Below are 19,044 nucleotides of genomic sequence, written 5' to 3' on the forward strand. Positions count from 1 at the left end.
CCAAGGTCACACAGCAAGGTCAGTGGCAGAAGTGGGGGTGGATCTGGGATTTTCTGTCTCTAAATTCAGAGGACACTTCCCAGCCTTAATCAGTTCCCCCGGCCCCCTCGGTAGCAAGCCTGAGGGCTGGAGAGCTTGGGGTTTTCTCCCTGGTCTGGTGCTCTGACTGGGCTTCCACTGTTCAGCTGGAGGGTCCCAAGGCTGCATCCTTCATCCACCCCTCACCCTGGCGCTCACTATCAGATGGGAGGGGCAGGAACTCCAGGGCTGGTGGAGTTTCCGACCAGGCAGGAAAAAGAACAAAGGAACTGCGTGGGGGGAGAAGGTGGAGGGGTGGCTAGGAGGGTGGCAGGAGCGGAGGGGACGCTTCACCATGGAATATGAAGTCAAGAAAGGGAAAAAGGTAGGTGGGGGTTTGGAAAGGGTTCGGGGTAGAGAAGTGTACCCGGAGTTGGAGAAATGAGAAGCCTAGGGGTGGGGTGATGGGCAGTGAGTGGCGTCAGGAGCACCTTTCTTCTTATTTGGAAAGACCTTCCTCTCCACCCTTGGGCAGCCAGACATTTGGCTCAAACTCTCTAACCAGTCTCCCTGCTCTTAGTGACCTCTGCCATCCCAGAAAAGAACAGACGGACAGGTACCTTCCAGGAAAATCCAGCCAGCCAGATTAGTCTGGAGACACTCCCAACCTGCTTCCCTGGTGTTCCTGGGGGTTCTCCCCTGCAGTTTCTCAGACTGAAGGACAGACAGGAAAACAGACATCAAGCAAACCCATTCCCCTGCTCCTTGCCTCATCAGGGAGAAGGACCTCAGGCAGGGCAAATGTGTGCGACAAGGCTGCCTATCTGGGCTTGGGACATCTACCTCCTCCTCCTGCCAGGTTCTAGCTGAGCCTGCCCTCTCCCCATCTTTATACAGGGACCAGTCCTGCTCCAAAGGCCTCAGCCTGAGGGTCACTCCCCAACCCCCTAGATCTTTGCTTCTTCCTGACTCTCAGAAATTTTCTAGTCTGGTTCTCTGGGCATCTCACCTGTTTGTCTTTGCGGTCCAGGAAGCCTCTGGGCTTCCAACTCCCACCCCCATCCCCACCGAGCCCTCTTCCCCCAGGAAACCAAGATCCAACTGTTTGAAAAGGCTCCCATGTGAATTATGAGGGCTCCGAAGGGAGCCAAGACATCGGTGCTTGTTGCTTCTTGGTTCCTTCCTTCTACAGATATTTATTCAGTATCTATTATGGGCCAGGCACCATGCCTGGTGCTCGTGATGGTGCACTGTGAGCAAAGTCAGACAAGGTCCCTCCTCCCTCCCTGGAGCTTACAGTCTAGTGGGGGAGACAGCTTTCAATTTTTTTTTTAAGCAATTAATGTGAAAGTGTACAAAATTCTCCATATGCAGTGCTGGGAGAATGTTAAACCTTAGACTGGTCAGCCTGAGCTGATAGGTAGAAGGAAAGGGGGTAGGACAGAGTGTTTCAGGCAGGGAAACAGTGTGTGCAAAGCCTCTCCACAGGAGGAAGGAATATAGCAAGTAGGAAGAACTGAAAGATGGCCCTAGAACCACAGGACAGGAGTGAGGGGCAGTGAGGTGAAGTTGGAGAAGTGGGCAAGGCTGGAGCATTCAGGGCCACAGACAAAACAACCACTTTCCCGGTCCACTCAGGCATACACACATACTCCCATACATGGGATAAAGTCCTGGCTCCATAGCCAACATTCAAGCCCTCTATGACTTGTTCATCTCATCATTTGACTGCAGTGAAATGGCTATAATACTTCTTCTCCAGGCTTGTGCTCATCCAGCCCTTGCGGCCCCCAGGGTTTTGCACATGCTGTGCCCTCTTCTTGGAATGTTTGTTCCCAGATTGCTTGATCTCATTCCTCAGAGCTTCCCTGTACTTAATCCAGGATCCATGATACTGATTGTAAAACTTGAACTGGGCATTAGAATCACCTGGGGTGCTTGTTAAAACACAGATCATGGGGGTCTCATCACAGTTTCTGATCCAATAGGTCTGGCATGGAGCACAAGGATGTAAATTTCTCTTAAATTCCCAGGTGATGCTGCTACTGCTGGTGGTGGAGACCCAGGAACCACACACTGAGAACCACTGCTCTAAATCAGTGCTCACACTTTCCTGAGTGTTTAAATTCTGTTGGGCTGAGTTGAGGCCCTAGAATTTGCTCCTTCAATCTAGACCCAGGCCATTTTTATGCAGGTGCTCACTGGATTATACTACAGTATCATTAGTTAGAAACCAATCATGTCTAATATTGAGGAAAGCACAGAAAATAGCTTAATAAATACCTATGCACCTACCATTCAGCCAGATTGGATGTTAATATTCTTCTGTACTTGCCCCAGCCTAGCCTAGGTAGGTTTCTACTGTCACCTGGGTGTTTTTTTTTTTTTTTAACTTTTTATTTTGTATTGGGGTTAGCCAATTAACAATGTTGTGATAGTTTCAGGCGAACAGCAAAGGGACTCAGCCATACATAGACATGTATCCATTCTCCCCCAAACTCACCTCTAACCTGGGTATTTAGAATGAAGGTTTGGAGCCAGACTGCCCAGGGTGAACTATTGGTTCTACAGCCACTAGCTGGTAACCTTACTAGCTCTCTAGTTAAGGCTCAGTTTCTCCATCTGTAAAATGGAAATCACAGAGGTAACCTGCCCCTCCCTGCAGTGTTTTTGTTAGAATGCAATTAGATAATATAATGCTTCATATAAGTGCTGGTGCTGGAGAAGACCAAGTCAGTGGCTATTATTATTGCTGTTACCCCCACGCCCTTGCTCCCCCAGGGCTTTGTGTCCCCCATCCGGAGGCTGGTGTTCCCCAAGGCTGCGCGCCGGGCAGCCTGTCGGAGCAGTGTGAGCCGCCGCCCCCTGCACTCAATGCCCCTCTATCCCCCCGACTACCTCATCGACCCTCAGATTCTGCTCTGTGACTATCTGGAGAAAGAGGTCAAGGTATGCGTGGGATGAGGGGGGAGGGGTGCGAAAGATCTGGGGACAACGGATTAGGGGGAAAGTTTCCCTCAACCCTCCTAGGGTCCCTGGCTGGGTCTGAAATTTAAACTGAACAAAGATTAACCAGAGAAAAGCACACACATTTTATTAAATTTTCACATGTACATGAGAACGTTCAGGGAGAGAATGGAAGACCCTGAGAAGTGACTAGAGCCGGAAACTTTTATACATTTTGGACAAAGAAACAATAAATCTGTGAAGAACTGACAAGGCAGAGGTGTTCGGAGTAGGGGTAGTACATGGAAAAGGAGGAACAAGGATTGTTTATACAGACTTCTCGGCCCTCAGTTCCCTGTCTCTGGTGATAAGGCGGTCTCCCTTCCTGCTGGTACTCTGAAAAGAGGGTACCTTTCACCAAGGAGATTTATCTCCTGCTTTCAGGGAAGAAGGATGATGCAGGGGAATTCTGAATGACCTTCCTGCTGCTGTCGTTTCCTCTGACTCCTTCAGCTTAAAATAGTCGATGTGCTGAGGTGCCAAATTTTAGGGTGGCGTGTTCTGGACCCCATCAGGAAAGACTTTACCTCTCCTGCACACCAACCTATGACCAGCCTTGTCTGACACAGGGGAGGCTCAGGGGAAAGAGGCCTGGAGTCAACCCAGCCTTGCACGTGCATTATGCTGGGAACCCTCAGCAAGTGACCTCCATCTGCTCAGCCTCAGTGTTCCCATCTCAACATGGGGCTCAAAGTCTACCCCAAGGGCAGAGCAGATGGGAAGGTGCCCTGTGCACTGAAAAGCCAGTCTCCATCTTGTGAGATTTTATTGCAGTGACATTACTGCTACTTGGGTGGTGTCCAGATTAAAGGAAGCCAGTTCTGCAAGTCACAGGGACTTGGGCCAACTCAAGGGCTTTACTTCTATTTCATGCGCACCATGAAGGAGCAGTGGAGAATCCTCATTACCCAACAAAGATCGATATGGGTGTAGGAGTGTCAGATTTAGCAAAAACAGGAACCCAGTTAAATTTAAATTTTGGTAGGGGGAGGGATAAATTAGGAGTTTGGGATTAACACACACTATTATATATAAAATAGATAAACAACAAGGACCTATTGTATAACACAGGGAAATATAGTTGATATTTTGTAATAATCTATGATGGAAAAGAATATGAAAAAGAATATATATATTATATATGTATACAGCTGAATCACTTGACTGTATACCTGAAGCATTGTAAATCAATTATACTTCAATAAAGTTTTTATTAAAAATTTGAATTTCAGGTAGGCAATGATATTTTTTAGTATTAATACATACCCAGTGTTACATGAGACTAAAATTACTTTAAAAACAAACTAAAAAATTAGTTTGTTTACATGAAAACCAAATTTAATTGGCATCTTGTATTTTATCTGGCAACCCTATAAAGTGAAAAGCTAACAAATCCACTTAAAAAACTGGGGACTAAAACTTTATAGAGAATAAAAAGAAAAGAAATGGTATGATTGGTAGAATTCACCTGTAAGAATAAAACTAAAAATAATGAAAAATGTTAATTCTTACACTTAATGACATTTAGCTATAAGTAACATTAAGCTATAAGAATGAATGATTTATTTACTTATTTTTCTGACAAAATTATACACTAACTTGATACAATATTCTTTCCTTCCCACTTAATTTCTGCAACAAGGTCATAAAGAAGGCCAGTGACCTGTTGACACGGGTGCTTGGGATGAACAGGAGCCACTCAGGCCAAGTGGGAAATTACAAGCGGCCTGTTCTCTCAAGCTATTACAGTGACCTTTGCTTCTGCCATAGTCAAATAACTGTATGTTCATAAAGTAAGCTTATATTAGCAAAAATAAGCTAGCTGTGAGAGTGTGGGTTCTGGTGTGTGGAGTCCAGCTCCACCCTTTCTATTATAGATAATACTGGGCAGGTTATTTATTTTGACTGTGCTTTAGTTTTCTCATCCTCAAAGTAAGGATGAATGAGTACATAAAACTCGCAGGACTATGGGTCCTAGGATGGCTTTAATAACAGTTATTACCAAGCCATTATTATTAATTCAGATATTTCTATCTCAGTCTACCCTTACGGTGTCAGTGAGGTCAGGGTCCTCCGCGGCTTCAAGGTAACCTCTCTGCCCTTCTCCCACCACCCCCACCCCCGTCCCATTTCTATCCAGTTCCTGGGCCACCTCACCTGGGTCACCTCCTCACTGAACCCCTCCAGCCGGGACGAGCTCCTGCAGCTGCTGGACACGGCCAGGGTGAGGCGCCGGGAGAGGGGAGGACAGGGTCTGGTCCCCTACGTTTCCCACCCGTGGCCACCGGGACTCAGGAGATCCGACCCACCCCGCAGCAGCTGAAGGAGCTGCCGCTGAAGACCACGGCGGAGCAAGACAGCATCCTGAGCCTGTCGGCCCGCTGCCTGCTGCTCACCTGGCGCGACAACGAGGAGCTTATCTTGCGTATACCCACGCACGAGATTGCCGCCGCCTCCTACCTGCAGGACGACGCTCTGCACCTACTGGTGCTGAAGACCGGTACGGTGGGCGGGGCCTGGCGGGGCAGGGCGGGGAGGGGAAAGGGTAGAGAACGGCCCGACACCTAGAAATGGGCGCAGCCTGGGGCGGGGGCGGGGCCTGAGGCTGGAGGATGGGGTGATGGAAGGCCTGACCAAACTACCCCTAGACTAGGGATAGGGCATGGCTGTTTGCAAGAAGTGGGAGCCCAGTGTTGAGGGTTGAAGGAGGGCGGCCTGACTCACCATCTCGGAAATGATGGAGAAGCCAGAATCCTGAGGCCTGAACGCGTGATTCATGGGTAGCAAAGCTCTGAGGCTAGGAGGGTACGTGGGGCAAGAAGCGGAGTCTCACTTAGGGGCGGAGCCGTACACTGCGGGGCGGAGCTCGCGGCTGAGCTACCTGGTGGGAGGTGTGAGACCCTGCCAAGCTAGGGGCGGGGGCCTGAGACCAGGGGCGGGGCTGAAGGGAAGCTTGGATCCAAGGAGAGGTTCCCGAAACCAAGAACATGGTCAGAGTTAACAGTAAAGAGGGAGGCGATAGCCTGACCACTACTCAGATCAGACGGCAGGGTCCGAGGCAAGGGGCGTCTGGATGGGGTGGGATGGGTGGGAAAGGCCAGATCCAGGGGTGGAGCCTGAGGGTGGGGCGGGGTCGGGCCTCCTGACTTTGAAGCTAGGGGTGTGGCCTGAGCACAAGGGCCGGGGGACTCACTCCCAAACCCCCATGCCGCAGCGGCGGGTCAGGACCCCCAGCTGGCGTCGGGAGAGGGGGCGCTTAGCCTGGATCTCCTGCTCTGACGGCCACCCGACCTCTCCTAGGTCTGGGCGTGGACCCGGTGCCAGCCGGCGTAGACGCCAGCCCCGGCGGGGCGGGGCGCGACCCGGGCCCACCGGGCATGGCGCCCGAGAAGCGGCGGGTGGGCACCACCGAGCGGCGCCACACCATCTGCAGCCTGGACTGGCGGATGGCGTGGGGCGGCGGCGCAGGCGCAGAGGCCCGGGCCGGGGGCGGCGGCGGCGGCAGCCTGGAGCGCCAGCGCGCCGGGGCGCGGGCGTCGGGCAGCTGGGAGCGGCGGCAGACGTTCAGCGGCAGCTGGGAGCGGCGGCACGCCGGCGGCGGCGGCGGCGCGGGAAAGCCAGGTGGCAGCTGGGAGCGGAGGCAGGCGGGCGGCGGCGGTGGCAGCTGGGAGCGGCGCCACCCGGGCCCCAACCCGCTAGACCCGCAGGACCCCAGCCCCGACGCCTACTGCAACCTGGTCATTCTGGCTGTGGCCAACAGGGTGAGCCCGAGGGCACCCTGCGCCCCTGCACCCTGCCTCCAGGGCATGTCTTCACCCCCGCGCCCCCGTCCCCCATCCCTCTGCCCCTACCCCCGCAACCCTCCGCCCCCACTCCCGCGTCCCCCCGTCCCTTTTCATCTCCCTCCTTTGGCCCTACTCCCCAGGATTTAAGGCACTGTGCGCCCATAACGGCAAAAGGCTTCTACCCTCTAGCTCCCGGACACCTCCCCCTTACTTGTCCCGGAGGGATGAAAGTTCAAAATGGCCCAGACTTAGATCTAATCCCTCCTCCAGCCCTCCTCTTTCCCCAAAGTCCTCAGTCTCCGCACTACCACAGTAAGAATCATAGGACAGTAATCACCAGCACGAATTGAGTGCCCGACCTGTGCCAGACAGGAAACCAGCATTAATCATTTTGTTCTCACGTTAACCCCTAGAGGCAAATATTACCATCATTCCTATTCTACAGAGAAGGAAACAGACACAGAGGCTAAGCAACTTGTGCCAGGTCGCACAGGAAGCAGGCGGTGATTTCAACACTGGGACCCAAAAGTTCAGAGCCCGTACTCTTGGTAACAATGGTCGTCACCCAAAGCATAAGATTTCCCACCGTTCTTGCCCCACCCTCTATCCTCCACATTCACCCTTGCTTTTATTTATTTGACCATGTTTATTGAGTACCAGCTTCTGCTAGGCATTGGTCTAGGTGCCATGGATACAGAAATGAACAAGACATAATTAGTGTCCTCCCTTAGGGAGCTCACTGTCTAGCGGACACCTTCAAACCCTGAGACTTGTAAGCTTTTTCTCTGACCCAGGGCCTTGAACTCCCCCTATATATAAATCCCATGTGGTGAACAAAATGGACATGGTGCCTCTTTAGAAAGAAAGGTGGATAGTAACCAGTAAACTCAGGCTATGGAGTGGACTTGAAACACTTTCGCATTTATCCTTGGCCCCTAGAAAAGTGCCTGGCATATGTGTGCGTTCATGCTAAGTCACTTCAGTCATGTTCGACTCTTTGCACCCCCATGGACTGTAGCCCACTAGGCTCCTCTGTCCACGGGATTCTCCAGGCAAGAATCCTGGAATGAGTTGCCATTTCCTAGCTGCTCAATAAATACATTGAGTAGATGGATTAGTTCAAAATATATTACGATCTGTTATGATGGGGACCAACAAAAAAACAGGCAACTTGAAATGATAAGGAGGAAGGAGATCCATTTTTCAGAGGGAAAGTGAGTTTGTGCCTTTTAAACTGAAACGTGGAAGAGAGAAGGAAGCAGCAGGGCAAAGAGCCAAGAAAGTCAATTCCAGACATAGGCACCAGTGTGCCCTGTTTATTCCACTAGGCTGGGAGGGCTTTAGGCCTTACCTAATTCACCTCTGAGACTCCAGAACCCAGCCCGGTGCCTGCCACACAGTGGAAATAAGTAATAATTCGTAGAATGAGTAAATAAATAAGGCTTTTCTTCCCCGGGAGTATCTGAGCCTCTGGCCTCCAATCTGAGGCATCATGGTCCCAAGAAGGGTATAGGAGTTAGAGTCAAAACACCTGGGTGCCAATATTAACCAAAGCCAAGAGCCTGCTATATGAGTCACTTATCCAGTCTCATAAAATAAGGATCCCCTCTTCTCTGTCCACTTGATAGGGTTATTATAAGGATCAATCCTGGTTTAATGATAATTTCACTCCCTCATCCCAAAATGTCTGTCCTGAGGTTACATTTTAACTTATACCCTGGGCTGACTTTTTGAGAAGCACAAAATAAGAAATGACTTCATGAAGATGGACTCTTCATTAGTTGTCTTTCAATATCTCTTACTCAAAAAGTTAAACCAAAGCGGCAAATTCCTCTTCAAATTTGCCATCTCAAAAAAGTCTTACCCAAGAACCTAAATGCCTTCCTTCTGTCAGGGACTGAAGTTTATATATTCATCCTGCTTCCATTTTTGCCCTGGGTGCCAGGAAGCTCACATCTAAATATGGCACAATAACTATGATGAGCCTATCATTTTCATACATGTAATTCTTCCTCCTCTTACTAGGTATTAGGAGACTAGGGTTCTAGTCCTGGCTAATCGCTTTATGTCTCTGGGTTTCAGCTTCCTACATGTAAACTGAATTTAATTTAGCATAAGCTTCAGGAAGGCCCATAATTCTCCCATAAACTGGGGGTACATGTTTGTACTTTTCAGAGCACAAGAGTTACAGTTGTCACAGGATTCTATAAAGACCAGTAAGTGGCTGTTTCTGTAAAAGCCACCCAGAACATGGCTATATAATTTTGATGGAAAATGACCTTAGAGTGGCTCTGAAGTCGCCCACAGTTGCATGTGTGCCCCTGTGTGCCCGCTCACACTGCGTTTTCAGGAAGCAGGGGCATCTTGATCACGGAAGAGAGACTGAGCTCTGTCCTCCTCTCTGGACAAGGATGCTGCCGAGGAGTCCTGTGCCCTCATCTGTCAGGTCTTCCAGATCATCTACGGAGACCAGAGCATCGAGTGTGTGGACCGGGCTGGTTACCACTACACATCCACGCCTGAACGACCGTGGCTCTGTAGCCGCAGTGAGTATTCCAGCTCCTGGCCAACCTTCCTGTGAATCATCCCAAAAGGCCAGAGGAGGTGGGGGTCAGGGGCGGGGTAGAGGGTGATATGTCCCAAGACTGGGACCAACAAAAGCCTTTAGGGGTCCTGACTTCTACAGCAATTACAGTGTACCCCCAATATATAGCTAAAATAAAATGTCCAATTTCATAATGACCTCAAGCCTAGCTTTATAATAAGCCCTTTAGAGGTGAACTCTCTCTCCCTTTTGTATTTTGGCATCCCAGGGGATTGTCTGTTTACTGAACCGTCTAGCCCTACTAGGACTCTAGGTCAAAACCAAGATTTCAAGACTGGTCCTTGAGTGCTGTCAAGGGCTGGAATGAAAATGAAATCAACAGAGATTTGTTGAGCACCAGCTATGTGCCAAGCACAGACCCAATGTGCCACATGTTTTGTAATCCTCATAACAACCTCATCTGTCCTGTTTGCCACTGTGTCACCTGTGCCTAGAGAAGGACCAGGGGCAGATGCTCAAGGTGTATTTTCTGAATAGATGAAAGAACTGTCTGAGGCCTTATGAATCCAGTTTTAACAGATGAGGCTATTAAGGCTCAGAGAGGTCAATAAATATCTCAAGGTCACACAGCTGGCAAATGACAGAGTCAGGATTCAAACCCAAGTGCACCTGATTCTAAAGCTTCCATCTGCAAAACCTTCACTCTCCATGCTGCCTTCAAGGCCCCAAAGTGAACTTCCTCAGCCACAGCCCCCTCAAGGTGGTCCCTGTTTGCATAGCTCCATTGGAGAAGAAAATGGCAACCCACTCCAGTGTTCTTGCCTGGAGAATCCCAGGGACGGCGGAGCCTGGTGGGCTGCCATCTGTGGGGTCGCACAGAGTCGGACGCAACTGACACAACTTAGCAGCAGCAGCAACAGGGAGTGGGCTCTTTCCTCCTGGAGGCACTCCCATCTGTGGAAACTGTGGTTATTGAGAATCTGGGGAAGTTCATTGACTCTCCCAGGGATGATGGACAAATAAATAAGATAATTCAACAAATATTTCTTGAACACCTGAGTGTCGGATCCTGCTAATCCCCAGGATGCACTGGTGACTAAAATCAGACATGGTCCTCCCTCGGAGGCTTGCATTGCTGAAATCAGTTCAGTTCAGTCGCTCCGTCGTGTCCGACTCTTTGCGACCCCATGAATCACAGCACGCCAGGCCTCCCTGTCCATCACCATCTCCCGGAGTTCACTCAGACTCACGTCCATCGAGTCCGTGATACCATCCAGCCATCTCATCCTCGGTCATCCCCTTAATCGGCTGACAATAATTAAATAGTTACACAGGGACTTCCCTGGTGATTCAATGGCTAGGACTTTATGCTCCCTATCCAGGGGATCCGGTTCAATCAATCCCTGGCCAGAGAACTAGATCCCACATGTTGCAACCAAAATTTCACATGCTTTAACTAAAGATCTTGTGTGCCACAAGGAAGACCGGATGTACTCAAATAAATAAATAAAAATAATTATTTTGGCCACACCGGTCTTTACTGCTGCTTGTGGGCCTTCTCTAGTTGCAGCAAGGGGGGCTCCTCTCTAGCCGTGGTGCACACGCTTCTCGTTGTGACGGCATCTCTTGTTGCAGAGCACAGGCGTCAAGGTGCATGGTCTTAGTGGCCCCGCAGCACGTGGAATCTTGCTGGACCAGGGGTCAAACCCATGTCCCCTGTATCCGCAGGTGGATTTCCAACCACTGGACTACCAGGGAAATCCTGTTTTTGTTTTTTTAAGAAAAAGAACCTGCTTTAAAAGAAATAGTTACACAAATAAAATGCAACCGTACACTCTAGTATGAAAATGTATAATGAGAAACCAGCCTGACCTAGAAAATCAGGGGAGTGTCCTGAGGAAGTGCCACTAAATGAGCCAAGGAGGAGGCCAGTACCTGGGTTCACTGGGGTGACAGGGTCAGGTACAGAGCAAATTCTCTGTACCTGGTGCTCCTTTCTCCTCATGATTTTGACCTCCTTCCCTTCAAAGGTCTTTTCCCTCTCTCTCTCAAACATATATAGCTTACAAACCTTACAGCAACTGTTCCCTGGCTTGCTCTACCCAAGGTCCCCATGAGTAGGCAGGTAGGTAGTGTTGTCACAACGTTGGGGAAGGTGAGGGCCAGGAGGAAGAGGTGGGTTGCCCAAGGTTGTCTCTGTGTTGGTGGTGGGGTCAGGAATCCTGGTCAGAATCTTCCAGTGGCTGCCCATTTCACTCAGTGTGTAAGCTAACTCCTGTACGATTGCTTACAAGGCCATCCTTGCTCCAGCCGCCATCTTTACTCCAGGGTGGGGCTGAGCTTGGGGCCTCGGGGAGCCGGGGATATTGGTCCCTGCTTTGCCACCACTCACTGCCCTCTCTCTGCTGCCCCCAGGTGAGAGCTGCCGCACTGACGGGACCTATGCCTACGACGCCGACTTCAGCTGCTGCAGCTCCTTGTGGGTACTGCCCTGGCCAGGGACCCCACTCTGGTCCCTTCCGTCCCTGCACAAACAGGACTGCTCCTCTGGGCACTCTTGAGACCCTGTGGGCAAGAGAGGATGGGGGAAAGTTACTCCACTTTGATTTGTGCTGAGACACTGGGCTCTGAGTCTGAAGCTCTGGTGAGCTGATAGAATCTGAACCCCTGAGAGACAAGGCAGCCAGAAGCCAGAACTAGGTCCACAGGACCCTGCCGCTCTTCCCCAGTCATCCAGACACTCAGTGGCTTGCAGAGGCCAAAATCACAACTAATGCCAAAAAATCATTTTGGCTTCATGGAATAGAAAACTCTAAAAAGAGCCGCTTAAATAAGAGTTTCCTCCCCCTCCCCCTCTCTCTTACATAAAGTAGACCAGGAGTTCATGGCCTTGTGGTCATCAAGGGCCCAGATGTATCTTTCCAGCCTCCCGAATACTTGCTTTCATCCCCCAAATCACCTCATGGGCCAAAATAGTGGTAATAGCTCCAACCATCACAGCAGGTCTTTAATTCTTTGCTAAAATTTCCACCTGATGGCTTCTGCTTACATCTTGTCGGCCAGAACATGGTCTCATAGGCACAGCTAGCTATAAGCAGGACTGGAAAACAAGGTTTTTAAAAAAGTCTCAGTGGGGAACATTGTCCAGGGTTCCATTTTGGGTGACCAACCACCCCAGTTTGCTCAGGATTTAGATGTTCCCCAGGACATGGAATTTTCAGTACTAAAACTAGGAAAGTCTCAGGAAAAGTGAGACACATTGGTCACTGTAATTCTGTTGCTAAGGCCTTTGACTGGATGAGGGCAAGTCTCTGCCAGTGATATATGCCTTACTCCCCCCATCCTCTTTTTAGCAGCAATATATTTGCCTAACACTGTGTACCCTTAGGCCAGTCCTTAAACAATCTGCCGTATGCTAGAGAGGCAACAATCATGACAATGAGTATCTTTTGAACTTGGTATGTGCCAAGGGCTATTTTATAATGCACTTCATTTAAAAAATCAACATAGCAACATTACAGTAACTACTGTTTATTTATTGGTTAGTCCATAACTCTAACGCCTTTATTTCTCACAATGACACCAATTTTTACCATCCCATTGTATAGCTAGAGAAATTGAAAAATAGAGAAGTAACTTTACACAAGGTCAAGAAGCTAGTAAGTTGTTGGCCTGGGGTTTGAACCCAAGTAGGCTTAGAGTCCACACTGCTTCTATAGAGCTAATCATTGACGATGGTTCTGGAACAACGTAGAGATGGGGAGGCAGAGCCCAAGGCTGACTTTTATTTAAGCAGTATTTATTGAGTACCTACTCTGTACCTACCCATGACACAGAGGCTTTTCTGATGCCCCCACCAAATGTCCTCTCTAACCACTCTGTCCCTCACACCCTCTGTCGCAGCCACAGTGGCCTCCTGGCTGCTCCTCAGACTCACCACGCGGATCCTGCCTCAGCATCCCTGTGTGCTGTGCTGTGTGCTAGGGATACAGGGGGAGCAAGGCAAGAATGAGACCTGTGCTCGCCACATAGTAGGTACTCAGCAAACAGAAAACCAAGGTCCCTGCTCATGCATGCTTTGCAAGTGTGGCAAAGGGACAGTGAAATCATTATTTAGTAGCAATAAGCATCAACAGTAAGAAACACTACCGCGAAGCTCAGAGAGTGGCTGCAAAAACCCTGCCTCATATGGGGAGTCGGGAGGGCCTCTCCAAGGTGACGACACTTGAACTGAGACCTGATGGATAAAAGGGGGAAGAGCACTCCAGGTAGAGGGATCAGCAAGTGCAAGGAGGCGGAGGCAGGATATGCTTGGCGAGGCTGAGGAGCAGCCAGGAGGCCACTGAGGCTGCGACAGAGGATGTGAGGGACAGAGTGGCTAGAAAGGACATTTGGCGGGGGCATTGGAAAGGCCTCTATGTCGTGGGTAGACTTACAGACTTTGTGATCATATTGGACAGAGGGTCTAACCCGGTCGGGAGGGGTCAGGGAGAACTCTCCCGAGGAGATGACTTTTAAAATCCAATGATGAGGAAGAGTTAGCTGAGCACACAACAGGGAAAGAGAGGCATTCCAGGCCGAGGTAGTAGCGTGGGCAAGGGTCCAGAGGTGAGGAGGTACTTGGAGTATTAGAGGAAAAGCAAGAAGACAGGTGGCCTGAACCTAAGCAGCAAGGGTGAGGCAAGGCTTGAGAGGTGGTGCAGGGCCAGATCACAGGAGACCTCAAGGGCCAAAATGGGGTCCAGGAGGAGGGCTCAGTCCCAGGGCATGGGTGACTGTCCCCTCCCACCTTCAGCCTACCACATGGAGAGGAGCTGGAGAGAGGGAGTGAGGCCCCTTCCCTCTGTTCCTGCAGCAACAGCTCCCAGGACACATTTGAAGCCTGTTACAGCGGCACGTCCACACCCTCTTTCCCTGGCTCCCACTGCAGCAGCAGCGACCACAGCGGCCTGGGCCTCGAGCAGTTACAGGACTACATGGTCACGGTGAGCTGGGGCGGGCAGTGTGGCCAGGTGTTTCAGGAATCATGAACAACCCTGGGCATAACTGAAGTGTAAGACCGCAGAGGTCAGGGCAGGGCATGACATTCGGAGAGGAAACGGAGTCAGCCATGAAAGACCTTAAGGAAGTCAGCTAGCAGTGAGTGCTGGCTTTATACCGGGCACTGTTCTGAGCACCCATAATGTATCATCGCCTTTCATCTTTCAACAAAACCCAAGAGGAAGTGCCAACATTATTCTCACTTTGCAGATGAGGAAAGCAAGGGTTAAGGAGGTTATCGTCTGCTCATGATCACAGAGCTTGTCAGTAAAGGGGCCAGGATTTTAAATTAGACAGCTTGAGTCCACATCCCACTCTTAGATGCAACCCAAAGGGTCTGGATGTCCCCCAGGAGGCCAGCTTTTCAGAGGAGGGCTGGGCCGGATACACCCAGCCCTGGGTCTTTTAGGCAGGGGACTAATTTCAAATGGTGCACCCACAGTTGCGGACTAAGCTGGGGCCCCCAGAGATCCAGCAGTTTGCGCTGCTGCTTCGGGAGTACCGGCTGGGGCTGCCCATCCAGGACTACTGCGCAGGCCTGCTGAAGCTCTACGGAGACCGGCGCAAGTTCCTCCTGCTCGGTGAGCCCCCTGCCCAGGCTGGGATTGTTCACTCTTTACCCTTTGGCCTCCCGTAAAGCCACATCATGAGATCCATGAGACAAACGAGGAAACCAAAGTGTGGAGAGGGGAAGGGACTTGTCTGCAGTCACAGAGCCAGGAAAGAGAGCACAGGTGTAATGATTTCACCTTCACAGCAAAGCTGCAAGAGGGCATGACACTTCCCATTTTACCCCACGAGGCATCCGAAATTCAGAGAGGCTAAGGAACTCGTCCAAGGTCATGGAGCTAGTAAAGAGGGCTAATGATAACAGAAAGAGGAATGATAATCCTTTTTTTTTAAGTTTTTATTCAATTTGTTACAATATTGCTTCTCTTTTATGTTTTGGTTTTGTTGGCCCTGAGACATATGGGATATTAGCTCCCAGACCAGGAATTGAATCTGCACCCCTTCGATTGGAAGGCCAAGCCTTAACCACTGGACCACCAGGGAAGTCCCAGGAATGATCATTCTTAATAAGCTAACATGTATTTGGCAGTTAACCATGTGCCAAAGGATCATCTGGTTGAAGGCCCTCAATTCTGAAAGCTGAAACAATGACTTGCCTCCGTTTTGCAGATGAGAAAACTGAGGCTTAGAGAAACGAAGTACATAAGTCATAAAGCTAGTAAGTAGTGACAGAAGTAAAACAGAAGTCCAATGGGCTGCTCAGTGTGTGCTAAGAACCTTATTTAATCCTTACAGCCCGGAAGAACAGGTGCAATTACCTCTGTTTTACAGGTGAGGACAGTAAGGCTCAGAATACTTATTAAGGCTACTTATTGAGTCCATGGGGTCGCAAAGAGTGGGACACAACTGAGCGACTAAGCACAGCACATAACGAATAAATAGGAATATAACCATCGAAATAATAATGATAACAAGAATAAGCTAACATGCAGTGAGCATTTAAATGTGTACGGGGCACTGTACCATTATTCTCCAGCTCAGAGTCAAGGAGTTGTGCAAGCCTCACAGCCAGCAAGTGGCAGGGCGGGGGATCTGAACTCCGCCCTCCAGCGAAGGTGATCCCTCGGCGGGAGGGGAAGGGTTGACCCCGGGGAATCACCGTGGCTCTCGACCCGCAGGGATGAGGCCCTTCATTCCGGACCAGGACATCGGCTACTTCGAAGGCTTCCTGGAGGGCGTGGGCATCCGCGAGGGCGGCATCCTCACCGACAGCTTCGGCCGCATCAAGCGCAGCATGAGCTCCACGTCGGCGTCGGCGGTGCGCAGCTACGACGGCGCCCAGCGGCCGGAGGCACAGGCCTTCCACCGGCTGCTGACAGACATAACGCACGACATCGAGGCTCTGGCCCCAGACGATGACGAAAGCACGGACGAAGAGGCCCGGGACTCCCCGGGCGGGGGCGACGCGGCCGAGGACAACTACCTGTAGCCTGTGCCGCCGTCCATGCAGAGGGCGGGCAAGGGGGTGGCCCCGCACTCCCGCCCCTGAGTCTCATGCGCCCTTGTCTGTGCGTGTGTGTGATCCATCCCCAGGATCCCCTCCCCAGACCCCAACCCGGGGCTCCGCGCTCCGGAGGCGGGAGTCTGTCCCTACCGGTCCCCCGCCCCGGTCCCTACACTACTGAGAATGTCCTGCAAGGGGCGGGACCCAAAGCTGGGCTCAGCAGCTCCCTCTGCCGGTCGGGGAGGGCGGCGAACTTCTCTGTCCCGATAGCCCGGACGTTCGGCCTCGGGACAGACACTCGAGACTCCGCAACTTTCTGGAGGCCAAGCGAGTGATGGAGAGTGTGCTCCACCTGCTGGCCGGTTGAGAAAAGACTTCCCCGAGCCTGAAGACCTCTTTTCCTATTTTACAGTTTGAGAAACTGAGGTTCCAGAGAAGAAACTGGAGGGAGTCTCCTGATTCCCCTTAGATATTACCTCACGCTGGACATACTAAATCGTGCAGAGGGTCTTTCTGAAGCTCTAAGAGGCAGGGTCTCCCCTTTGCAGATGGACTTAGATCTTTAGTGTGGAATAGAGGTTTCTTTCTACCAAGAGTCGACCCAGAGGAGCATGATCTGGGTCCCAGCCCCCACCCTAAGGCTCTGAACAAGTCGCTCGTTCAGATCTGGCGACTGGAGCAGGACAGGCTAGGCTCCCTGTCTGGTAGGTGTCCTAGCCTCTCTGCCTCTCCCATGTTCTCTTCTGACCCCACACACCTCACAAGGGGGTCATAGGGATTACTGAAGGTCAAGACCTTAGTGCTAGGTCTAACACATGATAAGTGTTCAATAAATGCTGTTCCCTTCCACATCGAACACTTTCTGACTCAGTTTACCTGTCTTTAGCTGTGTGCAACGGGACATGAACTGAGGTGAGGGTGAGATGTAGGAAGATCCTCAGGGAACTCACAGTTTGGGAGGAGAAAATAGGACTTGCCCCTCACAGCTCTCTTCCAGCCTGACTCCATGCTCAAAGTCCAAATGAAAAGATTCTGCAGGCCAGCTGTCGCATCTCAGGTAGTCAGAGAAACCCAAAGACAGAATTGGAGGGAGAGAAAAGTCAGCATAAAGACAGGACTTGCACAGCCCCAGGAAAGGCTCAGAGGCTGAAAGAAGCCCTCAGAAGAGGCAAGAAAATTACCTAGAAAAGCTAAATTTTATCTGTAGAACTTTACATGGCCGAACACAAGGTGCTTACCATGAGGTAGGTACTATTATCGCCATTGTTAAAGTAATATCATTATTATTACCAGGGCTTGGATTCAGCAAGTTCCCTGATTCATAGTCAGTTCATGGCAAATGACTATCCCGTCATAACTGACCCACAAAAGGCCCTTCTGATCACTGACTCGATGGACATGAGTTTGAGCAAGCTCTGGGAGTTGGTGATGGACAGGGAAGCCTGGCGTGCTGCAGTCCATGGGATCGCAAAGAGTCGGACATGACTGACTGAATCTTACTTCGTTTTATATTCCCCAGACTTCATCCACACATCCCCGCAATCCTTCTCCTCCCCACCATGGGTACCCATCTCTGTGTGTTGATATATGTCCCTGGACATAAAATGTATAATGTCTTATGTGTGTGTTTACCTTACATAAATGGTATTATGTAACAAACTCATTCTGTTGTTTCCTTCCTGTGTAAAAACCTAACTTATTACATCCAACCACTGCAAAATATTCCAAGCTGAGCATCCACTGATGGACACTCAGGTTGCTTCCAATTTCCTCTTACCATAAACCACACTGTGATGAAAATTGTGCATGACCCTTGTGGGGCTGTGTGAAAATTTCTTTGGGCTCTATACCCAGGAGTAGATCATAGGGTATATATGTTTTCATTTTCGCTAAAAGTCACTAGAATGGCTACACCAGTAGTGTGTGAAGGATACTGTCTCCCCACTTTTTCAGCAACTTTACCATCATCTAACTTTCTAACCTTTCGCCTATTTGAGTGTAAGGTGGCATCCGGTTGCTTTAAGTTGCATTTCTCTGTTAACCCTGAGATTCAGAACCTCCTCTTATAATTGTAAGGCATTTAGGCTTCCCCTTCAGTATTGTTTGTTCATATCCTTTTCCCATTATCATTTGGGTTTCCTGTCTTTTTCTTGTTGATGTGCAGGAGTAGTTTATACCTTTTAGATTTTAATCCCTTGTTGGATATTGTTATAAACATCTTCTCCTAGTCCCTTGCCCATCTATTAAGTTTATTTATGGCAGTGGTTCCCAAACTTTAGCATGCATCAGAATCTTCTGGAAGGCTCTGTAAAACACAGATTGCTGATTCCCACCCCAGAGTTTCTGACTCAATGGAACAGAGATGGGGCCCAAGTACTTGTGTGTGTTTGTTTTTAGCATTTACTTATTTAATGTTTTTTTTAATCTCGATTGAATTTTTTTTACAATATTGTTTCTGTTCTACATTTTGGGTTTTTGGCCACGAGGCCTGTGGGATCTTAGCTCTCAATCAGGGATTGAGCTCATGCCCTGTGTACTGGAAGGCAAAGTCTTAACCACTGGATCACCGGGGAAGCCCTAAGAACTTGTGGTTTTTAAAAATATTTATTTATTTATTTTTGGCTGCACTGGGTCTT

At 50.0% G+C, this 19,044-nt stretch overlaps 1 protein-coding gene across 1 annotated transcript; it reads left to right on the plus strand.

Moving 5' to 3' along the window:
• The first annotated feature begins 343 nt into the window (after positions 1-343).
• On the plus strand, positions 344-17,992 carry CCM2L (CCM2 like scaffold protein). The gene is made up of 10 exons (XM_052650960.1): positions 344-403; positions 2,800-2,967; positions 5,165-5,248; positions 5,341-5,524; positions 6,325-6,785; positions 9,220-9,355; positions 11,770-11,833; positions 14,210-14,339; positions 14,837-14,975; positions 16,083-17,992. The coding sequence occupies exons 1-10, from the start codon at positions 374-376 to the stop codon at positions 16,391-16,393; spliced, it is 1,707 nt and encodes a 568-aa protein (XP_052506920.1). The 5' UTR covers positions 344-373; the 3' UTR covers positions 16,394-17,992.
• The last annotated feature ends 1,052 nt before the right edge of the window (positions 17,993-19,044 follow it).

The sequence above is a fragment of the Budorcas taxicolor genome, chromosome 13 (assembly GCF_023091745.1).
Source record: "Budorcas taxicolor isolate Tak-1 chromosome 13, Takin1.1, whole genome shotgun sequence".
Lineage (NCBI taxonomy): Eukaryota > Metazoa > Chordata > Mammalia > Artiodactyla > Bovidae > Budorcas > Budorcas taxicolor.